The sequence below is a fragment of the Herpailurus yagouaroundi genome, unplaced genomic scaffold (genome assembly GCF_014898765.1).
Source record: "Herpailurus yagouaroundi ecotype Mexico unplaced genomic scaffold, PumYag 163, whole genome shotgun sequence".
NCBI classification, from domain to species: Eukaryota; Metazoa; Chordata; class Mammalia; order Carnivora; family Felidae; genus Herpailurus; species Herpailurus yagouaroundi.
Window position 1 is genome coordinate 43,879,671 of NW_024412404.1, and position 19,515 is coordinate 43,899,185.

General features: G+C 42.8%; 1 protein-coding gene across 2 annotated transcripts in view; it reads left to right on the top strand.

Annotated features, from left to right (window-relative positions):
* The window catches only part of SORCS3 (sortilin related VPS10 domain containing receptor 3), a 595,481-nt gene extending 576,185 nt beyond the window's left edge, over positions 1-19,296 (top strand). The window contains exons 21-27 of one of the 2 annotated variants that reach the window (XM_040486370.1): positions 1,362-1,485; positions 3,111-3,223; positions 7,251-7,382; positions 9,235-9,334; positions 10,352-10,457; positions 16,409-16,569; positions 17,363-19,296. In XM_040486370.1, coding sequence (XP_040342304.1) covers positions 1,362-1,485; positions 3,111-3,223; positions 7,251-7,382; positions 9,235-9,334; positions 10,352-10,457; positions 16,409-16,569; positions 17,363-17,427 — 801 coding nt within the window. In that variant the 3' untranslated portion in view covers positions 17,428-19,296. Of the gene's footprint in view, positions 1-1,361; positions 1,486-3,110; positions 3,224-7,250; positions 7,383-7,726; positions 8,066-9,234; positions 9,335-10,351; positions 10,458-16,408; positions 16,570-17,362 lie in introns of those variants that run through there. The other variant, XM_040486371.1, reaches the window with a different exon arrangement.
* The last annotated feature ends 219 nt before the right edge of the window (positions 19,297-19,515 follow it).

Consider the following 19,515-nt stretch of genomic DNA (forward strand, 5'->3'; position numbering starts at 1 on the left):
CTGTGTCTTGGCATGCCTCTCTCTTTTGTCCCCCCGTGCTCATTTGTTTTATTTCTTACATTCCACATATGAATGAAATCATATGTTATTTGTCATTCTCTGACTGACTTATTTTACTTAGCATAATACTTGTGGTGCAGTGGTAGTCTGTCTGAGTCCAGAATTTTAAAGCAGAAGAAATCAAATTATGTTTCAGAAGCCCACTTGAAAATTGTGAGCTAGAAAGGAATTCCAGTCTTGCCGCAGAGACACTGCCTGAAAGCTGCCTCTTTGAGCCTCTGCAGGGCTCTGACACACATATCTAGGCCATGTCTAGTTTAGAGTGCATGTGTGTGCTATGTAAGTGCTGACCCATACTCACCCCCTTAAAGAGCTGCTCTATGCATCCCCAACTGACTACATTCTTGGTCTCCATCCCATCGTTGTCCTGACATACAGAGAGGAGAGGGAGTCTGCTCATCTGTGTTTGTGACCTCTCTTTAAGAGCTGCCTTACAGCAGCCTTCTCCTGTTATGTCTTATCTCATAAACAACAGGAACTTGGACAGGCACAGGCTTAAGATGACCAATGAATAATGACTCTTCAACCTCGGGATCTTTATTCTTCTCTCTGATAAGCACCTAATTATATCAAGATCCTAATTCTCAGGAAAATAATATAATTATTCTGTTTCTATCCTTGGGAAGCTCCATATGTTATGAAAATAAAGCAGAAGAGAATAACTAAAATGGTCATAGATGTGTATGTTTATATGTTTTACAACCTACTTAAAATGCTAGGAGTGCCTGGCAATGGAAAACACAGAATAAAACAAAAAGCCAGTGATCTGACCATGCATCCAACTTACATATATATTCTACTATATGAGGGCAGTGTGCCAATGATGGAGATACAGAAGGATGGAGATACAGAAGTAAATAAAGTGTGATCACCTCCCTGAAAGGTCTTATAGTCCAGTGGCATATAGGAGAAAATGCAGTTGACACAGAATATTGGAGAAGAGAAATAAATGATCTGTTTCCAGAGCCAGCTGGCATATGTTACTAATGTTGCTTCTACTTGGCCCCTGGAGAAGGACCAGAGTGATGTGCAAAATCCAGAGTGTCCAATCTTATCTTCATCTTTCAAGATTACATGTTTCAGTCCATTTCAAGGATATTAGTACTCTTCCTGGATACTGGCTATAATCACAGTTTTTGGAAGCTATGAAAAGTCATTTTCTTCTTCCCCTTTTCAAGTGAGGATCCCTTGGGGATACACAAATACTATGCAGATTTGTGACAGTCTGAGATTTATAAGAAAGGAAGAAAATCTGATATCCCACAGAGGACTAAGTGGGTATTCCTACTCTTGTCTTTCAGCCCCTCATCACCCTGGATAGCAGCATTTCCTTCACCTTCCTGGCAGAGGGAACCAATAGCATCACTGTCCAGGTGGCTGCTGGAAATGCCCTTATTCAGGACACAAAAGATATTGCTGTTCATGGTAAGCCCTAAAAATTGTTCTGTGATGCCCCCTCCTGCTCAACCAGTCCTCTCTGCTCACCCTGATGGCAATCCCTGACTGCTTTGGAAATTCCGCAGGCTGGGAAAAAATTACATAGGTCAACAAGTTTTCCAAACACACTTTCTACCTTGTTCCTGAATAGACACTGAGGTTAAGAGAAACCGGCACAGAATGGCATAGAAAAGCCCTTATTACTCCCCTAGAAGTAACTGCATCACATCCTGACAGGGTTCTCATTAGACAAAGACATATCATAAGTGGAAGGACACCAAGCTAGAAAGACTATCATAGAACCATCTATACCTGATGTCCTGCTGAAGTATCTACAACATGTATGCATCACCTACCATTTGTGGCCATGGGCACCAGTGATCTCAAAAGAGGAGTCATGGCCCCTGACCTTGCAGAACTCATAGATAAATTACTGAGATTAACGACACATAACCAATTGTTGGAAATTCTAACATCCTTGGCTGCAAAGGCTCAAAAACAAGACTAAGAATATGAGGGCAGAGCTAGAAAGAAGAGTGGTAAATAGGGCTACCATGCTGTTCTCAATCCTGGAGAACCATTCCTAGCTATTGAATTTATTTTAATCACATTTTCTTCTAGCACCATCCCACACAACCTCCCCCAGGCACCTAAAGACTACTACTATACCTGGGGTTTTCTAAAAGGTTGTACTAAGGTATGTGATCCTCTGACTCAGACCATATTTCTTCAGCCTCACTTCAGGTGGGTGCCTTTTCCTACATCTCTGCAAATTTGATACTCTGGCTCTCTCATCAGGCAGCTGGAAGCCTTTTTTAAGCAAACATTGTTATTGAAGTGTACATTTTTTAAAATTTTTTATTTTAGAGAGAGAGAGAGAGACAGAGAGAGAGAGAGAGAGAGAGCGAGCAAGCGTGAGCCAGGGAGAAGGGCAGAGGAAGGGAGAGAGAATTCCAAGCAGGCTTCACACCCAGTACAGAGCCCAACACAGGGCTCAATCCCATGATCCTGGGATCATGACCTGAGCTGAAATCAAGAGTCAGATGCCCAACTGACAGAGCCACCCAGGCGCCTCTATTGAAGTGTAGATTTAATGCAGAAGAGTACACAGATCATAAGTGTTTAGTTTCATGACTTGCCACAACATAAACAGACCTCTGTATCCATCAGCCAAATCAAGAAACTGAACATGGCCCACACCCTACACACAGGGTTTCAATCTAATCCCCTGACAGTTTCTAGGAGGAAGGTCACAGGAAATGAGGGAGGGCAAGTGACAAGTTTCCATTCAAACAAGCACAGGTTGTAAATACTTTATCGTTGGCTCTACATGATACCGCCGACGGTAACAAATGCCTCCTTCTTCTGGAGTTTCATATTTATCTTTCATTTCAGTTAAGATGCTAGGAACTCTTACCTGGTAGGAGCACAAATCCACTTCCAGTCACCAAGCTCCACCTTCTTTTCAGAAGCCAAGAAACACACTGGTAAGAAGGAATTTTAGTTGAGGCCACGTAGAAGACTGGACCCTTTCCCTAAAGCACAGTGATCATGCCATCTGCTAATCCACCACCCCTCTCTCAGCCCCACTCACACACCCTCTCTCCTTGCAGAATACTTCCAGTCCCAACTGTTGTCCTTCTCTCCAAACCTGGATTACCACAACCCTGACATTCCTGAGTGGAGGCAAGATATTGGCAATGTCATCAAGAGAGCTCTGGTTAAAGTAAGTTGGTTTTATCTTTGCTTACATGTTAGTGTATAACGAAAAAAAAAAAAAAAACAGAGTGTCTGATCTAGAATAAATTTTCATGGGTTAAAACCACCATTCTACAGTTATATGAGAATTCTCTGTAAAAAGAGAGACAAGAATCAGGAGGGTAAAGCAAGGATGTAGGGAAGTGGGGACAGTGGAGGAGAGACACAGAGAGAGAGAGAGATGGGAACCAGTGTTTGAGGATGGGAATTGGCCCTGTCTGTATACCAAATTTTTCTAAGACAAGAGCTTGACCCCTTTAATGAACTAATGGATGGGGGCACTCATTGAATCTATACAGATATTATCATTCACTAGGCTTGTTCTTTGCCCACCAAAGGGGTTTCTTAACCACATATGTGGACTCACAAGACTACCATTGGCTATACGTGACGATCAGAAGGCTACAAGCCAGAATAAAGAACATACCTTCAGGGTAATAGAGTTCTAGAGTTAACCCAAGGTCATACTGGCCTTAGAGAGCTTTGAAACGGTTCTGTTAACCCTTTTCTCAGAACTAGGCACTAGAACATAATGATGAGTACAACATGGGTTTTCAAATGCAGAGATAAGTCTAACATGATTAGTTCTATGGCAGAGGCATGGTCAGCATTACAAAAGAGCATGACGAAAAGTAGGATTCGCTCTACCCAGACAAATGCAGGATTAGCACATTATTTGTGATTTGATAAATACTTGTGAGCTATTAGGATGGTCTTTGTAGGGAATACTTGAACTCTGTTTTAAAGAGCACATAATGGTTAACAGAGTTTGTGGTGTCTTTCAGGTAGAATGAACAGTATGTGCAGGCCATGGACTATTGAAAGAGTGGAGCATATTGGGGAAATGATAGAGTTTAGTGTAGCCAGTCTATAGGTTCTAAGGCAAGTATGACTAGACTTGAGCTAGAATGGTTAGGGCAGCTTGTGAAGCATCACAGAAGCTAAAAGGGGTCTGACATACATCTGGTAGGCAGTGGGAACTGGATTTTATTTAAGCAAAAAATACTGAGAATAGATTCATTTATATTCAGACCCTCATTTTGGTAACAGTGCAGAGGTTGGGCTGCTAAGGTAGGAAGTGAATAAGGTAGGGAGTAAATTTCACAAAAGATGACCAGTTAAAGGAGTGCTATAATTCTCTAGACCAGAGATAACAAGATCTTGAAGAGGAAAGATTCAAAAGCCACTTAGGAAGTTGAACAGTAGAATTGATGACTAATAGAATATAGTGTGAATGAGAGGGAGAGAGAAGCTTTTTGATTCCAAGAGGAGAGGGGTGATGGCCTTGCCCTTAGGCCATGTAGGAGAAACATGCTTGAGGAACGGTAATATTATGATCTTGTATGTGAGTTTGGAGCACATGAGGAGCAGTTGGGTGAGATAACAAGGGGAGTTGAAACTATGGATCTGAAGGTCAAGTGCATATTCCCCCTGAAGGCAGAAATGTGGAGCAGTGACTGTGGAGGTGATTAGGCCCCCCAGGTGACTGGGATGCAGGGCAGACATGAATGCCAATGCTCCCCAAGGCAGAGGAGGACAATCTAGGGAAGGACCTGGAGAAGGAGCCAGCAAGAGAAGAAGAAGAAGAAGGAGAAGAAGGAGAAGAAGGAGAAGAAGGAGAAGGAGAAGACGAAGAAGAAGAAGAAGAAGAAGAAGAAGAAGAAGAAGAAGAAGAAGAAGAAGAAGAAGAAGAAGAAGAAGGGGGAGGGGGGAGGGGAAGAAGGAGAAAGAAGAAGAAGCAGGGGGAGGGGGAGGAGAAGGAGGAGGAGGAGGAAGAGGAGGAGGGAAAAAAGAGAGTGATTTAAGAGAGAATTCCTATGGGGAGTTGTCTACCAGATGCTCTTCATCTGAAATCTTTTTACAAAAACATTTTTCATAGAAAGGGATGAAAATGCCCCTGATCTTATGTGCCTATTCACAGAAACATCCACAATTCTGTTGTATTTTATATGATTGTGTTTATTAAAAACATACTAACTTTTTAACAAATGACTTGGTAATTGTAATAATAATACTAGTAAATAATAATAATCAGACATGTTGATTGATGCCTGGGTCTTAAATCTCAGGAGGATCTGTCCCTCAAGTGTCCCTTTGGATGGGATTAAGTGAATCTAGACAGATGGGTCCAGAGTCTCTCCAAGGTTGCTAATTGACTGATACCCCCTGAGACCACTATTCCCTGGGACAAAGGGTCAGCCCAACCATTGGGTGATCCTCTGTGCTTTGCCCTCCAGAATGGTCTCTGGAGACTTGCTTCCCCTGGCTGGTTATTATGCAGCCTTCTTGCCCCATAGACTTGGACACCAAGACTTTCAGCTACTTCGGGTCATGCGTCCCAACAGGAAACGGAGATGTCTGGCCAGTTCCAAGGGATCCTCTGTGTCTGGTAGACTCTTCTGGTTTCTGATTGCTGCTTGTTAGTTCTCTGCAAGTTGGTGCTCTCACTTTTATCACATCCCTGGGAATTAACTCCAATCTGTGAGCCTAGTCCCAAATAGGAATCAGAGCTGAGCAAATGGAATACAACCCCTCCACTTCTATTCAGTCTAGCGACTGTTTATTGAGTCTGTACTCTGCAAACATCATCAGAACAGTGAGCTAACTACAAAGACTCCCAGGAATGTCTGGGTTAGCATTCATAAGAACCTCTCAGGGAAAAGCTTATACCAGCCAGATATATTCATGTCACAGGTGAGATGATCTAAGTCCCTGAAACTTGGTAGACATGGTATCTGGAAGTGTTGGCATGAGAGACTAACATGGAGGAGGTCACTGCCAGTGGATATAGTCAGGGGAGACTTCTTGGAGGAGGCAGGTATTTCTGACAAATCAAAAACTACCCTATTTGGATTGGCAGCAGAAGAGGAGGTGTTCTGGATAAAAGACCTTCAGGGGACACATAGGAAAGAATAACCATACTCTTTTCCAGGGTAGGGGAGCTCAGAGTTTTGTTCTCTTCAGGAATTTGCCTCCAGAGAGGCACTTAATTTTAAGTTTTTATCAAAAAGTAATATAATCCTTTTACTAAACATTCAGGAATAAAAAAAGTTTCACTCACGATCTCAGCATCTTAACACAACTTTTAGTATTTTATTTTGCCTTTTTACTCCTATACATTTTTATTTTTATAGGGTTGTAACCAAAGAAATATAAGGAAATAGATCAGAATGCAGCTATCATAAGTGTTTTTCCATGTTGGCTGACTGTACTAATTATCATCGTAATGGTAAAATAACGTTCTGTTGGATGATTATACCATTATTTACTTATTTTTTTGAAAATTCGAGTTTTTCTCTATTTATTTGCTATTACAAATAATGTTTTTCTTCCTGCGTGTGGCTTTTTCTATATTTTGGATCATTTCCTTAGGACAAACACTCCAAATTACAGTTACTAAATGAAGGGTCTGAATATTTTTATGGCCTTAAAGTAGTCTTTTGAAAAGCAAATCGGCAAAGTGAATTGATTTGTAGGGCTGGCAGCAACAAATGAGGGAGCCTCTTAAGCCTCCCCGACATTAGTGATTTTAACTTAAAAAAAAATCCTGCTTTTGTAAGTGAAATAGGGTTTCTTGTTTTTTTTTTTTTATTTTTTATTTGCATTTCCCCACATTTGCTTGTAACCTCTTATTCCTTGTTTGCATTGCATATCCATGTTTTTGCCAGAAGCTCTAGTCCTCTTAGTGCAGAAAAATGGAAAAGAGGGGAGGAGCTTTAGCCACTGTTCCCAGCAACCAATATTTTGAAAATTATCATAGTATTTTAGTTTCAGGATAAATGTATGTAAGAGCCAAAGGAGGTAGTGAAACTAATAATAGCACTTCTAAGGGGAAACAGAAAGAAAGCCTAGAGGAATATTGGAATGTGTGCCTAAAATGCTGTGTTTAAAAAACAAACGTGAGCCTTACACCCATGTGCACCCTGCTCCTTGTGGTTGACTCGGGGAGGCCGGTTGCTCCGGGGCTCCACTCTGTGGTCTGAACATCCCTGCAGGTAACCGGTGTCCCGGAAGACCAGATCCTAGTTGCCGTGTTCCCTGGTCTCCCCACTTCAGCAGAGCTCTTCATCCTTCCCCCCAAGAACTTGACGGAGAGGAGGAAAGGCAATGAAGAGGACCTGGAACAAGTAAGTTGCAGAACACTTGGCCAGGACACTTGCCTGCCCCCCACAGTCTGAAGGCACACAGTGATCTTTCCAGCCACGAAGGGAGGGGAGCTTTCTCCCATAGGCCCAGCAGCCTGTGGGTCTGCACAGCCCCCAGGGCGGTGCCAGCAGCCAGCCTGGCCCAGAATTAGCGCGAGTGCACAGACTGGAACATTCAGTGCGCAAGAAGGGAAAGCGTCCCTGGCAGCACTCATTCCAACAGTTGGCATCCCTGCAAACTTACTCGGGTCTCCCGCCCGGTGACCTGGCCTGGGGGAGACACAGGAGGGGGAGGGAGGAATTTGAGTTTCCTTTTCTATTTCTAGGAAAATGTGCTTCTTGTCCTTAAACATCCCGGTCAACCTCAGTTCTGCTTCAGGAGAGAAAATGAACTGCTTCTAACCATGTTTCTTTGGTGAGAGATGGATTGCTTCATCTTGCCTTGACTAAGGCAGCAGCGTGTCCAAAGGATGGTGATTTACTGTCCTCATCAAATGGGCGTGTGGCTCCTGTGATGGGCACACCATTCTTGAAGTGAAGGGGCCGGTTTTCCCTCACTAACCTACTGCCCCCACCTTCCTGTGATGCTAAGTCAGGAGAAGTAAATGAAAGTGAGAATAGGGGGTGCCCGGGTGGCTCAGTGGGTTAAGTGTCCAACTCTTGGTTCCAGCTCAGGTCATCATTGGTGAGATCGAGCCCTAGGTCGGGCTCTGCACTGACAATGCGGAGCCTGCTTAAGATTCTCTTTCTCTGCTCCCCACCCCGCTCATGCTCTCTCTCAAAAATAAATAATTTTTTAAAGTAAGAATGGGCTTCTAAACATCAGCACAAGTCATGCATTTGCTCCCACCTGAGGACATCTTCTCTGTCCCTATACTACTCACCTGGCCATCCCCTCCTCCATACGGCCATCCACAGTCATCCTCCAGCTGCACAGATACCAGTACAGTCCATTTCTCTGGAAAATGCAGCAGATCCTTGCCTTGTAGGGCTGCATATCGAAGTTGGCCAGAAATAAATTCAGCTTCTCAAAGCATACATCACTTTTACAAGACCTCTTTATTCTGAAATAGCAAGTGGCATGTGTGAACTATATTTGGAAGCTACAATATCCATCCATTTAGATAAATAGGTAATTACGGTGATGAATAGCAGCTGTGATATTAAGGCGCGTACAGCCAGATAAGAGTTAGGGACAACAGCCCAAGTCGGCCTCGGCTTTCATGTGGGAATTACAGAGTGATTAAATCGATGTTATGTGTTCCGAGACTTGCTAGGGAAAAGTAAAGAGGAAAAATTATCCCATAAAAAGAAGGCAGCTTCTGCTTTGATGTCTGCCTTCAATTGTCTCCAGAAGAAAAAAAAAAATAGAGGAATGGGCTGGGGACATATATGCCTGCTTTAGTCCTGGCAGGGGTGTCTCTGCCCTGTGTGTGTTACTTCATTAGATTAAAGAACTAATAATGGGTTGATGTTCTTTCATTTCATAATAGGTTGTGCTATGGTGAATTAGAAAGGCATGGATGAACAATTACTGAACCAGGAATTGAATGAGATATCCATGTCTGTTATCAACTGTAATTCACTAAGTAACTCTGGACATACTCTCTCTGTCTCACTCTCCTCTCCAGCCCAAGCAAATACCACCAACTACTTCCCTGGGCACAGAGGGCTCCCAAGGGCTGTGAGAACCAAATTGATGAAAATGTCCCAATATCCTGTCTTCTGATTGAATGTGGTCACTGTTTGCTTATTGACCCTGGTTTCTTACTCCACGAGGAAGCATTATTTCATTTCATGTCTTCCTGTGAAACTCTCTCTCTCTCTCTTTCAGATTGTAGAGATGCTGTTTAATGCTCTAAACCAAAACTTGGTTCAGTTTGAGCTGAAGCCAGGGGTTCAAGTCATTGTGTATGTCACGCAACTGACATTAGGTGAGTGCCTGCTGGAATCCAGGGGGAAATGGGAAGAAAAGGGAGGAGATAATCAGCAGACACTTCTCCACAAATCCCTGAAAATAGCTTTGAGGGCAGGGCTCTTTTGTGTAGTGATGGTTACAAGAAAGATTAATCACATCTTTCTTGGGGCTTCCTGTCAAGGTGGCAAGAAGACTTCATTAGAAGTGGCTTTGCTATTAAATCCCTGTGTGACCTTGGGGAATACCTACAATGTTCTTAGGCTTTGACTTGGTTGGTTGGTTGGTTGATTGATTTTTAATCTGCCATGGTCAAAATTATATATAGTCCTCAAGGTTTCTTAATTTCTATGATTCTCAAATTCCATGAATCTTGGTTGGGAGGTCAGATCAGGTAATGTAAAAAAAAAAACAAAAAAAACAAAAAAAAAACAAAAAAAAAAAACCCTTTGGTTTACATCTGGTAAGTCTAAATTGATACAGAGACAAGCTCTAGTGATTGATTTGTAAAAGAAATTTGAAAAGGCATGTCCCATTGGGCATCCACTACTGGCTCTCTGGGAGAGCCTATTATAGCTCTTATTAATATAAGACTTTGCAGATGTGGAGGTTCCAGATGTGCCCACTCTGCAGTGTTTTAGCAAAAGGAGTGTAGAGGAGGGGAATGAAACACTGCATCAGTATTCAATCGAAGGTTCCCGATGGGCCACCCATCATTATGTCAACAGGCACTCAGGCTAAGAGAAAGAACATTCAAACCCTCCTTCTACTCCCCTTAGCTAGACACACATTGCTCACCTCATACCAAGAACAGTAAATGTCCCCAGGAAGAGTAGAAGAGTTGACTTGTCCCAAGAAGCTGTGATTGAGGATACTATTTTCATCATGGAAGCCAAGCTTCCCATGCCCGGATAGCATGCAGGGCAGGGCAGTTGGAGATTGGATATGAGGATGAACATCAGCTGGCCTCCTTTTTCCAGTGGGATCTCCCTCCATGTGGTAGCTTCCAAGTGAGCCATCTTCTTTTTCCTCCTAGCTCCATTGGTGGACTCCAGTGCTGGGCACAGCAGCTCAGCCATGCTTATGCTCTTGTCAGTGGTGTTTGTCGGCCTGGCTGTATTTTTGATCTACAAGTTTAAAAGGTATGCTCTACTATCACTCAGTTTTGATACTGGGGCTAGATTCATGGGATCTGGTTCTTCCTATAACCAGAGTTCCTACACCAATCCTAAATATGTGAAATTGATTCTCTTTGAAGTTTTGTTTGGCACTGGGGGACAGCAGGAATGGTGGAAGGTCCAGGAAGGAATAAATGGGTTTAAGAATCTGAACTCTATCCAATTTATAGATATAAAGAGTTAGGAAGGTAAGGGGTAGCCTATGAAATCAATTCTTTTTTTCTCTTCAAGAGAAGTGGAAAGATTTTTCAGACCTCACCTAAATTTCTTAAGTAAAGTCTTGGATATTCAGATATTTTCTGCCTCTTAACACCCATTGAGGGTGATTAAGCAGACAAAATGCAGCAGAAATCTGGTGCACACATGGACACACACACACACATGCATGCACGCACACACACACATGCTTTCTTACCTTGTGTTGCAGCCACCTGGTCTTTCTGTGTAAATTTGCATGCTAAAAATATTCAACCTTTACCCCTCTCCCTCTTTTTCCTGTGTCTGAAGGGCAATTGATCAGGCAAACCAAACTTCACATGTATTCAGATATTACTTTTGAAGGCCACAGGAGAGGTGACATAACAGGATACTTATTAAAACATGAAGTTGAAATCAATAATGCTGTACCATTATTTGAATAGTATAATACTTCTACCAAGAGGTGTCCTGGTTAAGAGCATGAACTCTGAAAATCAGATAGACCCAAGTTTTACTTAGTATTTGTAGCCTTGAGCAATTGGATTTGCCTCCCTAAGCCTTAGTCTCTTTATCTGTAAAGTGGAAAAAACAACGATACTTAATAGGCTTGCTCTACAGTTCAAATGTAATAATATTGATAGCTGGTACATACTAAATAATCAAAAACGCTAACCTATGATAGATAACAGATAACATGCCTTCCAAAGGTCCCTTCTGTGTCACCAACTGGTGCATGGTCAGCTCGCAAAAGATTGTATCAGTGGCATAGAGAAGTGCTTCATAGAAATACTGGTTAAAGTGAAAACATCATTAATTATTCTGAAAGCAAAATTTAGTCCTGAGAGTCTTCCTGGCCCCTGAAGGTAATGCTTTTAGATTTTGAAAGAAATCAGCAGGAAAGGTGCTTGGCTCCACCCTTTCCCCCAACCCTCTTTAGCTGCTCTCTAGTGGATTCCTCAGGCTTAAAAACACCAGTTTTACTCAGTACACATCTCAGCAGGAATCCTTCAACACTGTCCTCCTTCTGAAGGAGGTTTACCTTCCTACCCAATTAATAGACCAGTATGTCCTCTTGGATCAAGACATGTCAACCCACCTGCCCATGTTTCCTTTGAAGAAGGGCACAAACCTTCATATCATAAGTAAAGAGCGGGGTGCCTGGGTGGCTCAGTCGGTTAAGCGTCCAACTTCGGCTTAGGTCAAGATCCCGCAGTTCGTGAGTTCAAGCCCCGTGTTGGGCTCTGTGCTGACAGCCTGCTTGGATTCTGTGTCTCCCTCTCTCTCTGCCCCTCCCCTGCTCTCTCTCTCTCTCTCTCTCTCTCAACAATAAACATTAAAAAAAATTTAAAAAGGAACAAGTAGAGAGCAAAGATTCCATATAGAAACAGACTAGTCAGGGAAACACCCATTTGTGGATGTACTTCACTTACATGCAAAGCCCACTTTTATTCATCCAAGGATTTGATTATGGGGAAGCCTGATGTTTGCTAGAGCTGGAAGATCAACTAAACCAAATTTATCACCATCTGGCTTCTAGAGCTCCATGCTTGCTGAGGACAAGGGCCAGGTAGAAGTCCTGCAAAACGTATTTGTGTCAGGCATCTCCAAACTAAGGCAAGACATCTCATGACTTAGGAAGTTTTCTGTTCTCTTATAAATTCTACTAAACTCCCTAGACAGTCAGCTTATTAAAATAGGCATCTCTAAATGTGTACATTAAAATTCTTGAATCTCTGCCAGGTAATGACATCTCTGAATTACTCTACCTCTATAGTCCCCAAATATCAGCCAACTCTTTCTGTGTCCCTGACAGTGAATCATGAACCTAAAGCTACAGGAAGCAAACACCACTCAAACTGGATAAGCAGTAGAGTCAGTTAAGGTAACCAATCATCAGTTATCTTTTCTTTTCTAGCTACCTTTTCTGGAAGTTTGTTTCTCAATGCTCTAGCTCTTTGGCTGAGGGCCTGTTGGATTTTCTTTTATTTCTTTGGTCTCTTTTTCCCTCCACATCACCTGGAACTCCAGTGATGGCTGTATGGGAGGTGGCTGGCTTCCTATCAAGTAAAGGCCAGGTTCTTATCCGTTATTCCCAGAGGCTCCTGTGTTTCTCTAATTACTGTCCAATAGAACTTTTGGTATTAATGATTTAAATGCACCGTAACCTGTACTGTCCAATATGGTAACCACTAGTATGACTGAGAAACTGAACTTTAATTTTTATTTAACTTTGATTAATTTAAATTTAAGTGTCTGCACCTGGTTTGCAAACATTGAGCACATCTAGAGAAAGGGCAGTTCTGTTTCTGTTTCCAGATCACTGGCCATGCTGAGTTTTCAGACACAAAACTTTCTCTGTGTAATCATCAGCATTAGCTCACCAAACCACCTTTTCATTCCACAGACATTTACTGAGGGTTCACTGTGTGCCAGGCAGTGAAAACAATCTCAGTGCCCCAAGTGGTCACTTACCAGGGGAAGGAGAAGACAGCTACCATCAGCCTCAAGCTTCCTTTAAATAAATATCACCCTGTTTCTCACATATGATCTAATTCTTGGGTAGCTGTTTTCTGAAGTTTTAGACAATGTTTTAGACAGTAATTAGAAATCATTATGACCTGGCTTTTATTTTCTGAAAATTCTGCCTAACAAGACTTTCTTTCTATACGGTAAATCTGTTTTTTGTTTTTGTTTTTTCTGGTTATCCAAGAATACTTTTGAGCTTCTCCCACAGGCTCCTAACACTTACAGTTGGAGCAAACAAAAACTGAATTTTTTATGGGTGACTATCCATCGTCCTCCTCTTATTAAAACCTATATGAATGTGGAGGTGAAGACATGCCCCTAAATGTCTTAATTGTTAACCTTTTTACCTGCAAAAATGGGCCTTAGTCTGATATTCTCAACAGTCCTTGAAGTGCATGTGTTAAGAAATGAAAAACAATTTGACAATTTTTAAAAATTGTTTCTATGTTTATTTATTATTGAGAGACAGAGAGACACAGAGCATGAGCAGGGGAGGGTTAGAGAGAGGGGGGAGACACAGAATCCGAAATAGGATCCAGGCTCTGAGCTGTCAGCACAGAGCCCAATGTGGGGCTCGAACTCACAAACTGCGAGATCATGACCTGAGCCGAAATTGGTCGCCCAATCGACTGAGCCACCCAGGCGCCCCTGACAGTCTTTTTTAAATGTGCCCATTATGATATAAAATTCTTTCCATCCGTCTGTTGAAAATGTTGAAAAAAATCTGCCTGTTGTTTAGAGATTGCAAGAAAGTGAACATTCTTTATAAGGGAAAATTTTTCCAAATCCTCACTGGTATCACTAGGAATGCAGGAAAAGGGGAGGCAGTGAACTCTGGCTGCAGCTCTGAAGTCCGCAAACTTGTGTGATGAGGAATAGTGTGACCGCCTCCAGCACCTAATAAATATTACAGTTGATCCCAGCGTTCATGAGTAATATGTACTTTTATGATTAGAAGAAATCTAAGTTGTTAGCTGCATGTCTATTTAGATAAGAAGAAAGTAAGGGCCAGCATGAATTTTTAATTATACGTACTTAGAGAGCCTGTGGTTTGCTGCCTCACATAGAATCTATTTATTTCAGGTTCTTGTAAATTATGTTAAGCTGGGTTAGACCAGTAGGAATCACAAGGACACCTCTCTTAATGTATGTAAAACAACCATGGAGGAAATGAGAATTGAATGAAAAGGAGTGGTAGAAACCACCCATGTTTCATCCCCATTTTTGGGTCTTTTCTAACAAATTAGCTACAAGTAAATCTTATTAAATGCCCACACTCTACCTCATTGGGGTTGGAGTGGGGAAGGGAATACAGAAGCTTGAAAATACCGCTGCTTGGGGCGCCTGGGTGGCGCAGTCGGTTAAGCGTCTGACTTCAGCCAGGTCACGATCTCGCGCTCCGTGAGTTCGAGCCCCGCGTCGGGCTCTGGGCTGATGGCTCAGAGCCTGGAGCCTGTTTCCGATTCTGTGTCTCCCTCTCTCTCTGCCCCTCCCCCGTTCATGCTCTGTCTCTCTCTGTCCCAAAAATAAATAAACGTTGAAAAAAAAATTAAAAAAAAAAAAAAAAAAGAAAATACCGCTGCTTGGTACCAGGGCAACAGAGTGATTCTCCTTTAGAAAGGCACAGAACATTCTAGATTGGGATGGGCGCCTGATGCCTTAAGTTTTAATAATATCATTGCCAGGGATCAGCTTCGTGAAATGTCTGGACTTTAATCCAATCTCCCCGTCATTCAATGGGTTATGAGGGGTCTCTTCTAGATATAATATTCCAAGGTGAAAATGTGGTCTTTTTGTTTGAGAACATAATATATGAAGGTAGAAAGAGCACATGCTTTGAGGTCATCTGTTCATTCATTTAACAAATACTTCCTGAAGATAAACCATGTGCCAAGCACTGTGCTAAGTTGTGTGTGTAGCTGTGAAGACAGAGAACATAGACCCAGGACGCATGGGACTTTTAGGCAATGGAGACAAAGACAGAAAACGAGTTGGCAAAGTTGACTATTCCACTACCCTAAACCCAGGACCCTATCCATTTCTTTCATAAACACTATCCCATAATTATATCCTTTTAACAGGAGAGGTTGGATGGTCAGGAGAGGCCTCTCAGAGCCAAGTTCTGAAGGGCAGAAAGGACACACCATCATGAGAAGAATAGAAGGAGGAGTGTTCTAGAGGGAACAGCTGGTTCAAAGTGCCCACGGTGGGGACCAGTTTGATGTCCTAGATTCTTACACCTCACAGTTTGGGCCTCAGAGCAGCAGCCTCAGAATCTCCTGGGAGCTTGGCAGAAATGCAGAAATTTCACCCCATCGCGTACAGACCTATAGAGTCACAAATGCATTTTAGCAAGAACTCGGGTGATAAAAAGTACATTAAAGTTGGAGAAGCCCTGGCTTAGAGGAATTCAGAGGAGGCCACAGGACTGGAACACAGTGGGTCAGGGGATAATGGAGATGGGTCAGGAGATGAGTCCAAGAAGATTTCAATCTGAACCAGCCGCTCTTCCAACCTCAAGTCTTTCTGCCTGACTTCCAAACCTACAACCTTTGTGACTTTGAAGGAAGTTATTTCGCTTCTCTTAATCCTCTCCACAATCCTGAAAGGAAGCTATTGTTATTCCCATCAAGCAGATAAGGAAACTGTCCAACTGTTTAAGATATTTGGCCCATGGATGGTGTTCTGAATATGGTAGCAATGGCTGGAAGCCTTTTCTCTCTTGGCTACTCATAAAGAAACCAATGTAAATTGATGCAGTAGATGCAACCTTAGAAAAAAGCTGTCTTTTCACTGTGGTAGAACCTTCTGAGTCTCAAAGTCCAGCTCCTTGAAAAGATTCATGGCAGATAAGTACGTTAAGGGTTTTAGTGCAACCTGATCGACAGCATTGCCCTTCTGTTTACACCTGTTTTGTTTTGTTTTTGTTTTTGTTTTTGTTTTTTGGGTTTTTTTTTTTTGACCCCAGAAGAAGGTGCAGCCCTCACGGAGTTCTGTGGTTTACATCTCCACTGGGCCATCTGCTCTCTGGCCTTCTGCTTCTTGGCCTCCTGGCTACAGTGTCGGCATGACCAGCCCCTTTCCCTGACATGGGTCTGTCCTATAAATAGCTTCTTCCTCCCCCTTATGACCCAGGATCTCCCAGTTGCCCAAGTTTGGCGTACCCTGTGATCATAATCTGATTTTTGTAGGAAAATCCCCTGGATTAACATCTATGCTCAAGTCCAACACGACAAGGAGCAGGAGATGATTGGGTCAGTGAGCCAAAGTGAAAACGCCCCCAAAATCACACTCAGTGACTTCACCGAGCCTGAAGAACTGCTGGACAAAGAGCTGGACACCCGGGTCATAGGTATGTGTGCTGGTACCACCAAGCTCCTGTGTCCTCTGTCCTCCAAACCCGAGGTCAGCTGGCTCGTGTGGCCTGTCCCTCAGCTAGTACCAGACTGGAGCAGGGTGGGAAACAGCTGGCTACAGAAACATACTCATGTTTTAAAATTTGTCTGCCACCTCTGGCCACATGAAATTGGTAGATTTTTTTTTTCCCCCCTTAAAAGTAGACCAGGATAGAAAGTGCTGGGGTTGGAGTAGGGGAGGGATAAGGCCACCTATGCATTACTGTTGGGATTTGTCTTTCTTTCTCTGAAGCGAAAGTGGATATCGTAATTCATAACCACATGAATATTGGCTCTGGTATCAGAGGGCCCTGGGTGCATTTTCTTGCTTTATCAATCTGCTTGCTCTGTGACCCCTCTGTACCTCACATTCCTCATCTGTGAAATGGGAATAATTGTACCTACCTTCCAAAATTGTTGTGATAATGAAATGATGGTGTATCATTAGCACAGTGCCTGCCACATAGTACGTGTTCAGTGCACGTTGACTATGACCGTTGTCATTAGTGGGGTGGAAGAGGGCAAGGCATTGCTCCTACCTTGCGTGCTGATGTGGGAGATAGCGCACCTTCACATAGACGGCATAAGCCAATGAGCTAGTAGGATAGCCTGTCCAGGTGTCCTTTTTAATAAATACATAGTAGGTACCTGTTCAAGGTGGCTTGGTATTTAGCAGTAAATAAAATAGACACAGGTTCCTGCCCTTGTGAAATTGACATCCTCTCTCCTTCTGTGTTCTCTTCCCTGCAGGAGGCATTGCCACCATTGCAAACAGCGAAAGCACAAAGGAGATCCCCAACTGCACTAGTGTTTAATATCCACAAGTCACGTGGTCAACCATCTTTCTGACCTTATTTTTGATGATTACTATTACTCTTGTTATGGAAAAATGAAAATGGCTTTTTTACCTTCTGTTTACCAAGGGCCCCTTCATAAAGAGCAGGCAGATGCTTATTAGCTGTGGGAGGCAAAGGCGTTCTTAGCTGATTAAAATGAGACAAAAAGAATAAATGGCCGTATTTGTGTGGAGGGCAAAGGATGCATCTTCCCGTGGCCTCCTTGGCTTGACTCTGCCGCTGACAGTGTGAGGACTCTTTTTACTGTGGTCTCCTTTGTCGTTTATTTGTTTTTTGGGTTTTTTGTTTTGGTTTTTGTTAAGTTGGGTTGGCTTTTCATTAACCTCCCATGTCTTGCTTCCCACCCCCACAATCACCAACACCCTCCCCCCACCCCCAGCACACACCCCTAGAACACAAACCATTCCCCAGTTAGATCTGCAGGAGGTGGGTTGGTGGGGAGTGAAAGTAGCTGCAGAAAGCGTGCACATCTTTATGAAAGAGGCCCTGCCTCGTGCATGTCGATAGCGAGGCTACAGGTGGCTTCTTGTATATAATTACAGTGTAAATAGCTTTTTATTTCCTAAGAAATAATTTAATGTTTAGTAAAAAAGAAAACCGAAAAAAGAAAGATGCGTGTGTTGGCTTATGCACTCACCGTCCGAGCTGACCAACCCCCAGGCCTGCTAGATGTGTTGGGTTCTGGATGCTCTCCAGTTGTCTGTCACACTTAACTCTTGAATCTCTGTGTCCATGCATAGCTGGTTTCTACCTATGTATATAAAGGGGGGAGGGCGGGACGGGGAGGGCTTCTTTGGGACAATTAGTAAAGGAAGGACTAGAGTGACATCCTAGAACAACGAGGGTCTTTCTGTTCCATCAGTGACGTGGAAGAAGTTGCACGATGAAGCCCACCAGAGACTTCTAACTGAGACCCAGGTGGGGAAACAAGTCTTCCCCTCCAAAAGGAAAGCATTGAGGGTACTTACCAGCCGGAGAAGGTGGTTTTCCCTGAAGAAGCTAGGCCACAGATCTAAGAGGAACAGTCTTTGTGCTTTCTGGTCAGATTCCATGGAAATGTATAATGCTTATGGAGAATTCCTGGGCTATTTTTAGCTCAGAAAAGCCCCTGAGCACTAGGTTAGGCCTAGCGAGCGCGTCTTGGCACAGGAGTCCAAGAGGCTGGAAGGGATGTGGCATTTGTGGCATCATGAGTCCATGTAAGCCCTGCAGGCCAAATAGGGGGCTAGCCTTTAATGATATTAGTCAAAGATGATTTTAGCAAAGCTGTGCTATTTGCTTGTCAGATGTACACAACTTCCTTAAAGTCAAATGTCTGCCTTCAGTTCCCTTAAGATAGTTCTTGCCTCTGGGGCGAGTGGCTTTCAAAGCCAGCTTCTCCTTTCCAGCACCCCGGCCCCTTCATGCATTCACACACACTACTTCTTTTCCATAGGGTCACTTTAAGCCATGCCGTAAGCATTGTTTTCTTTTCGGGCTCAGCCTGAGTCTACTTGTTTTAAAAAATGATATACTGTATATATACACGAGGAAAGGCTGGAGTTTGTACCTGTTAATTTTTGTGAGCTATTGTTCACATTCTTCTCTGTGAGACCCCGAGAGAATGTGACCTAGAGAGATCTGACTGGCTACAGCATAGATGAGGATAAGGAGCGTTTCTAAAGATCCTGCTTTTTTGTTTCAAGGGTTAAATGGGGCAGACAATTGCAATACTTGTACTAAATACTGGAATACAAATGCATGAGTCATGTCTATATATACAGTATATGTATATATACTGTTCTTGATTTTATTGTTCCATTTGAATATTTCTACTGTAAAAAAAAAGACAGTGGTTTTGAAATTGTTGAAAATAAATGTATTTTTGTACATCAAAGCTACATACTTGGCTGACATTTTTCTCTTTGGGCAGTTCTCATTATTGTTATCAGTCAACTGTTCCTGCACCAATGCTACACGGCCAGACAAAACAAACAAAAACAAATAGCTTACAACACAGATATTTATGTTTTATTCGTGAATCTCCAGGTTGGCTGTGGTTTGGCT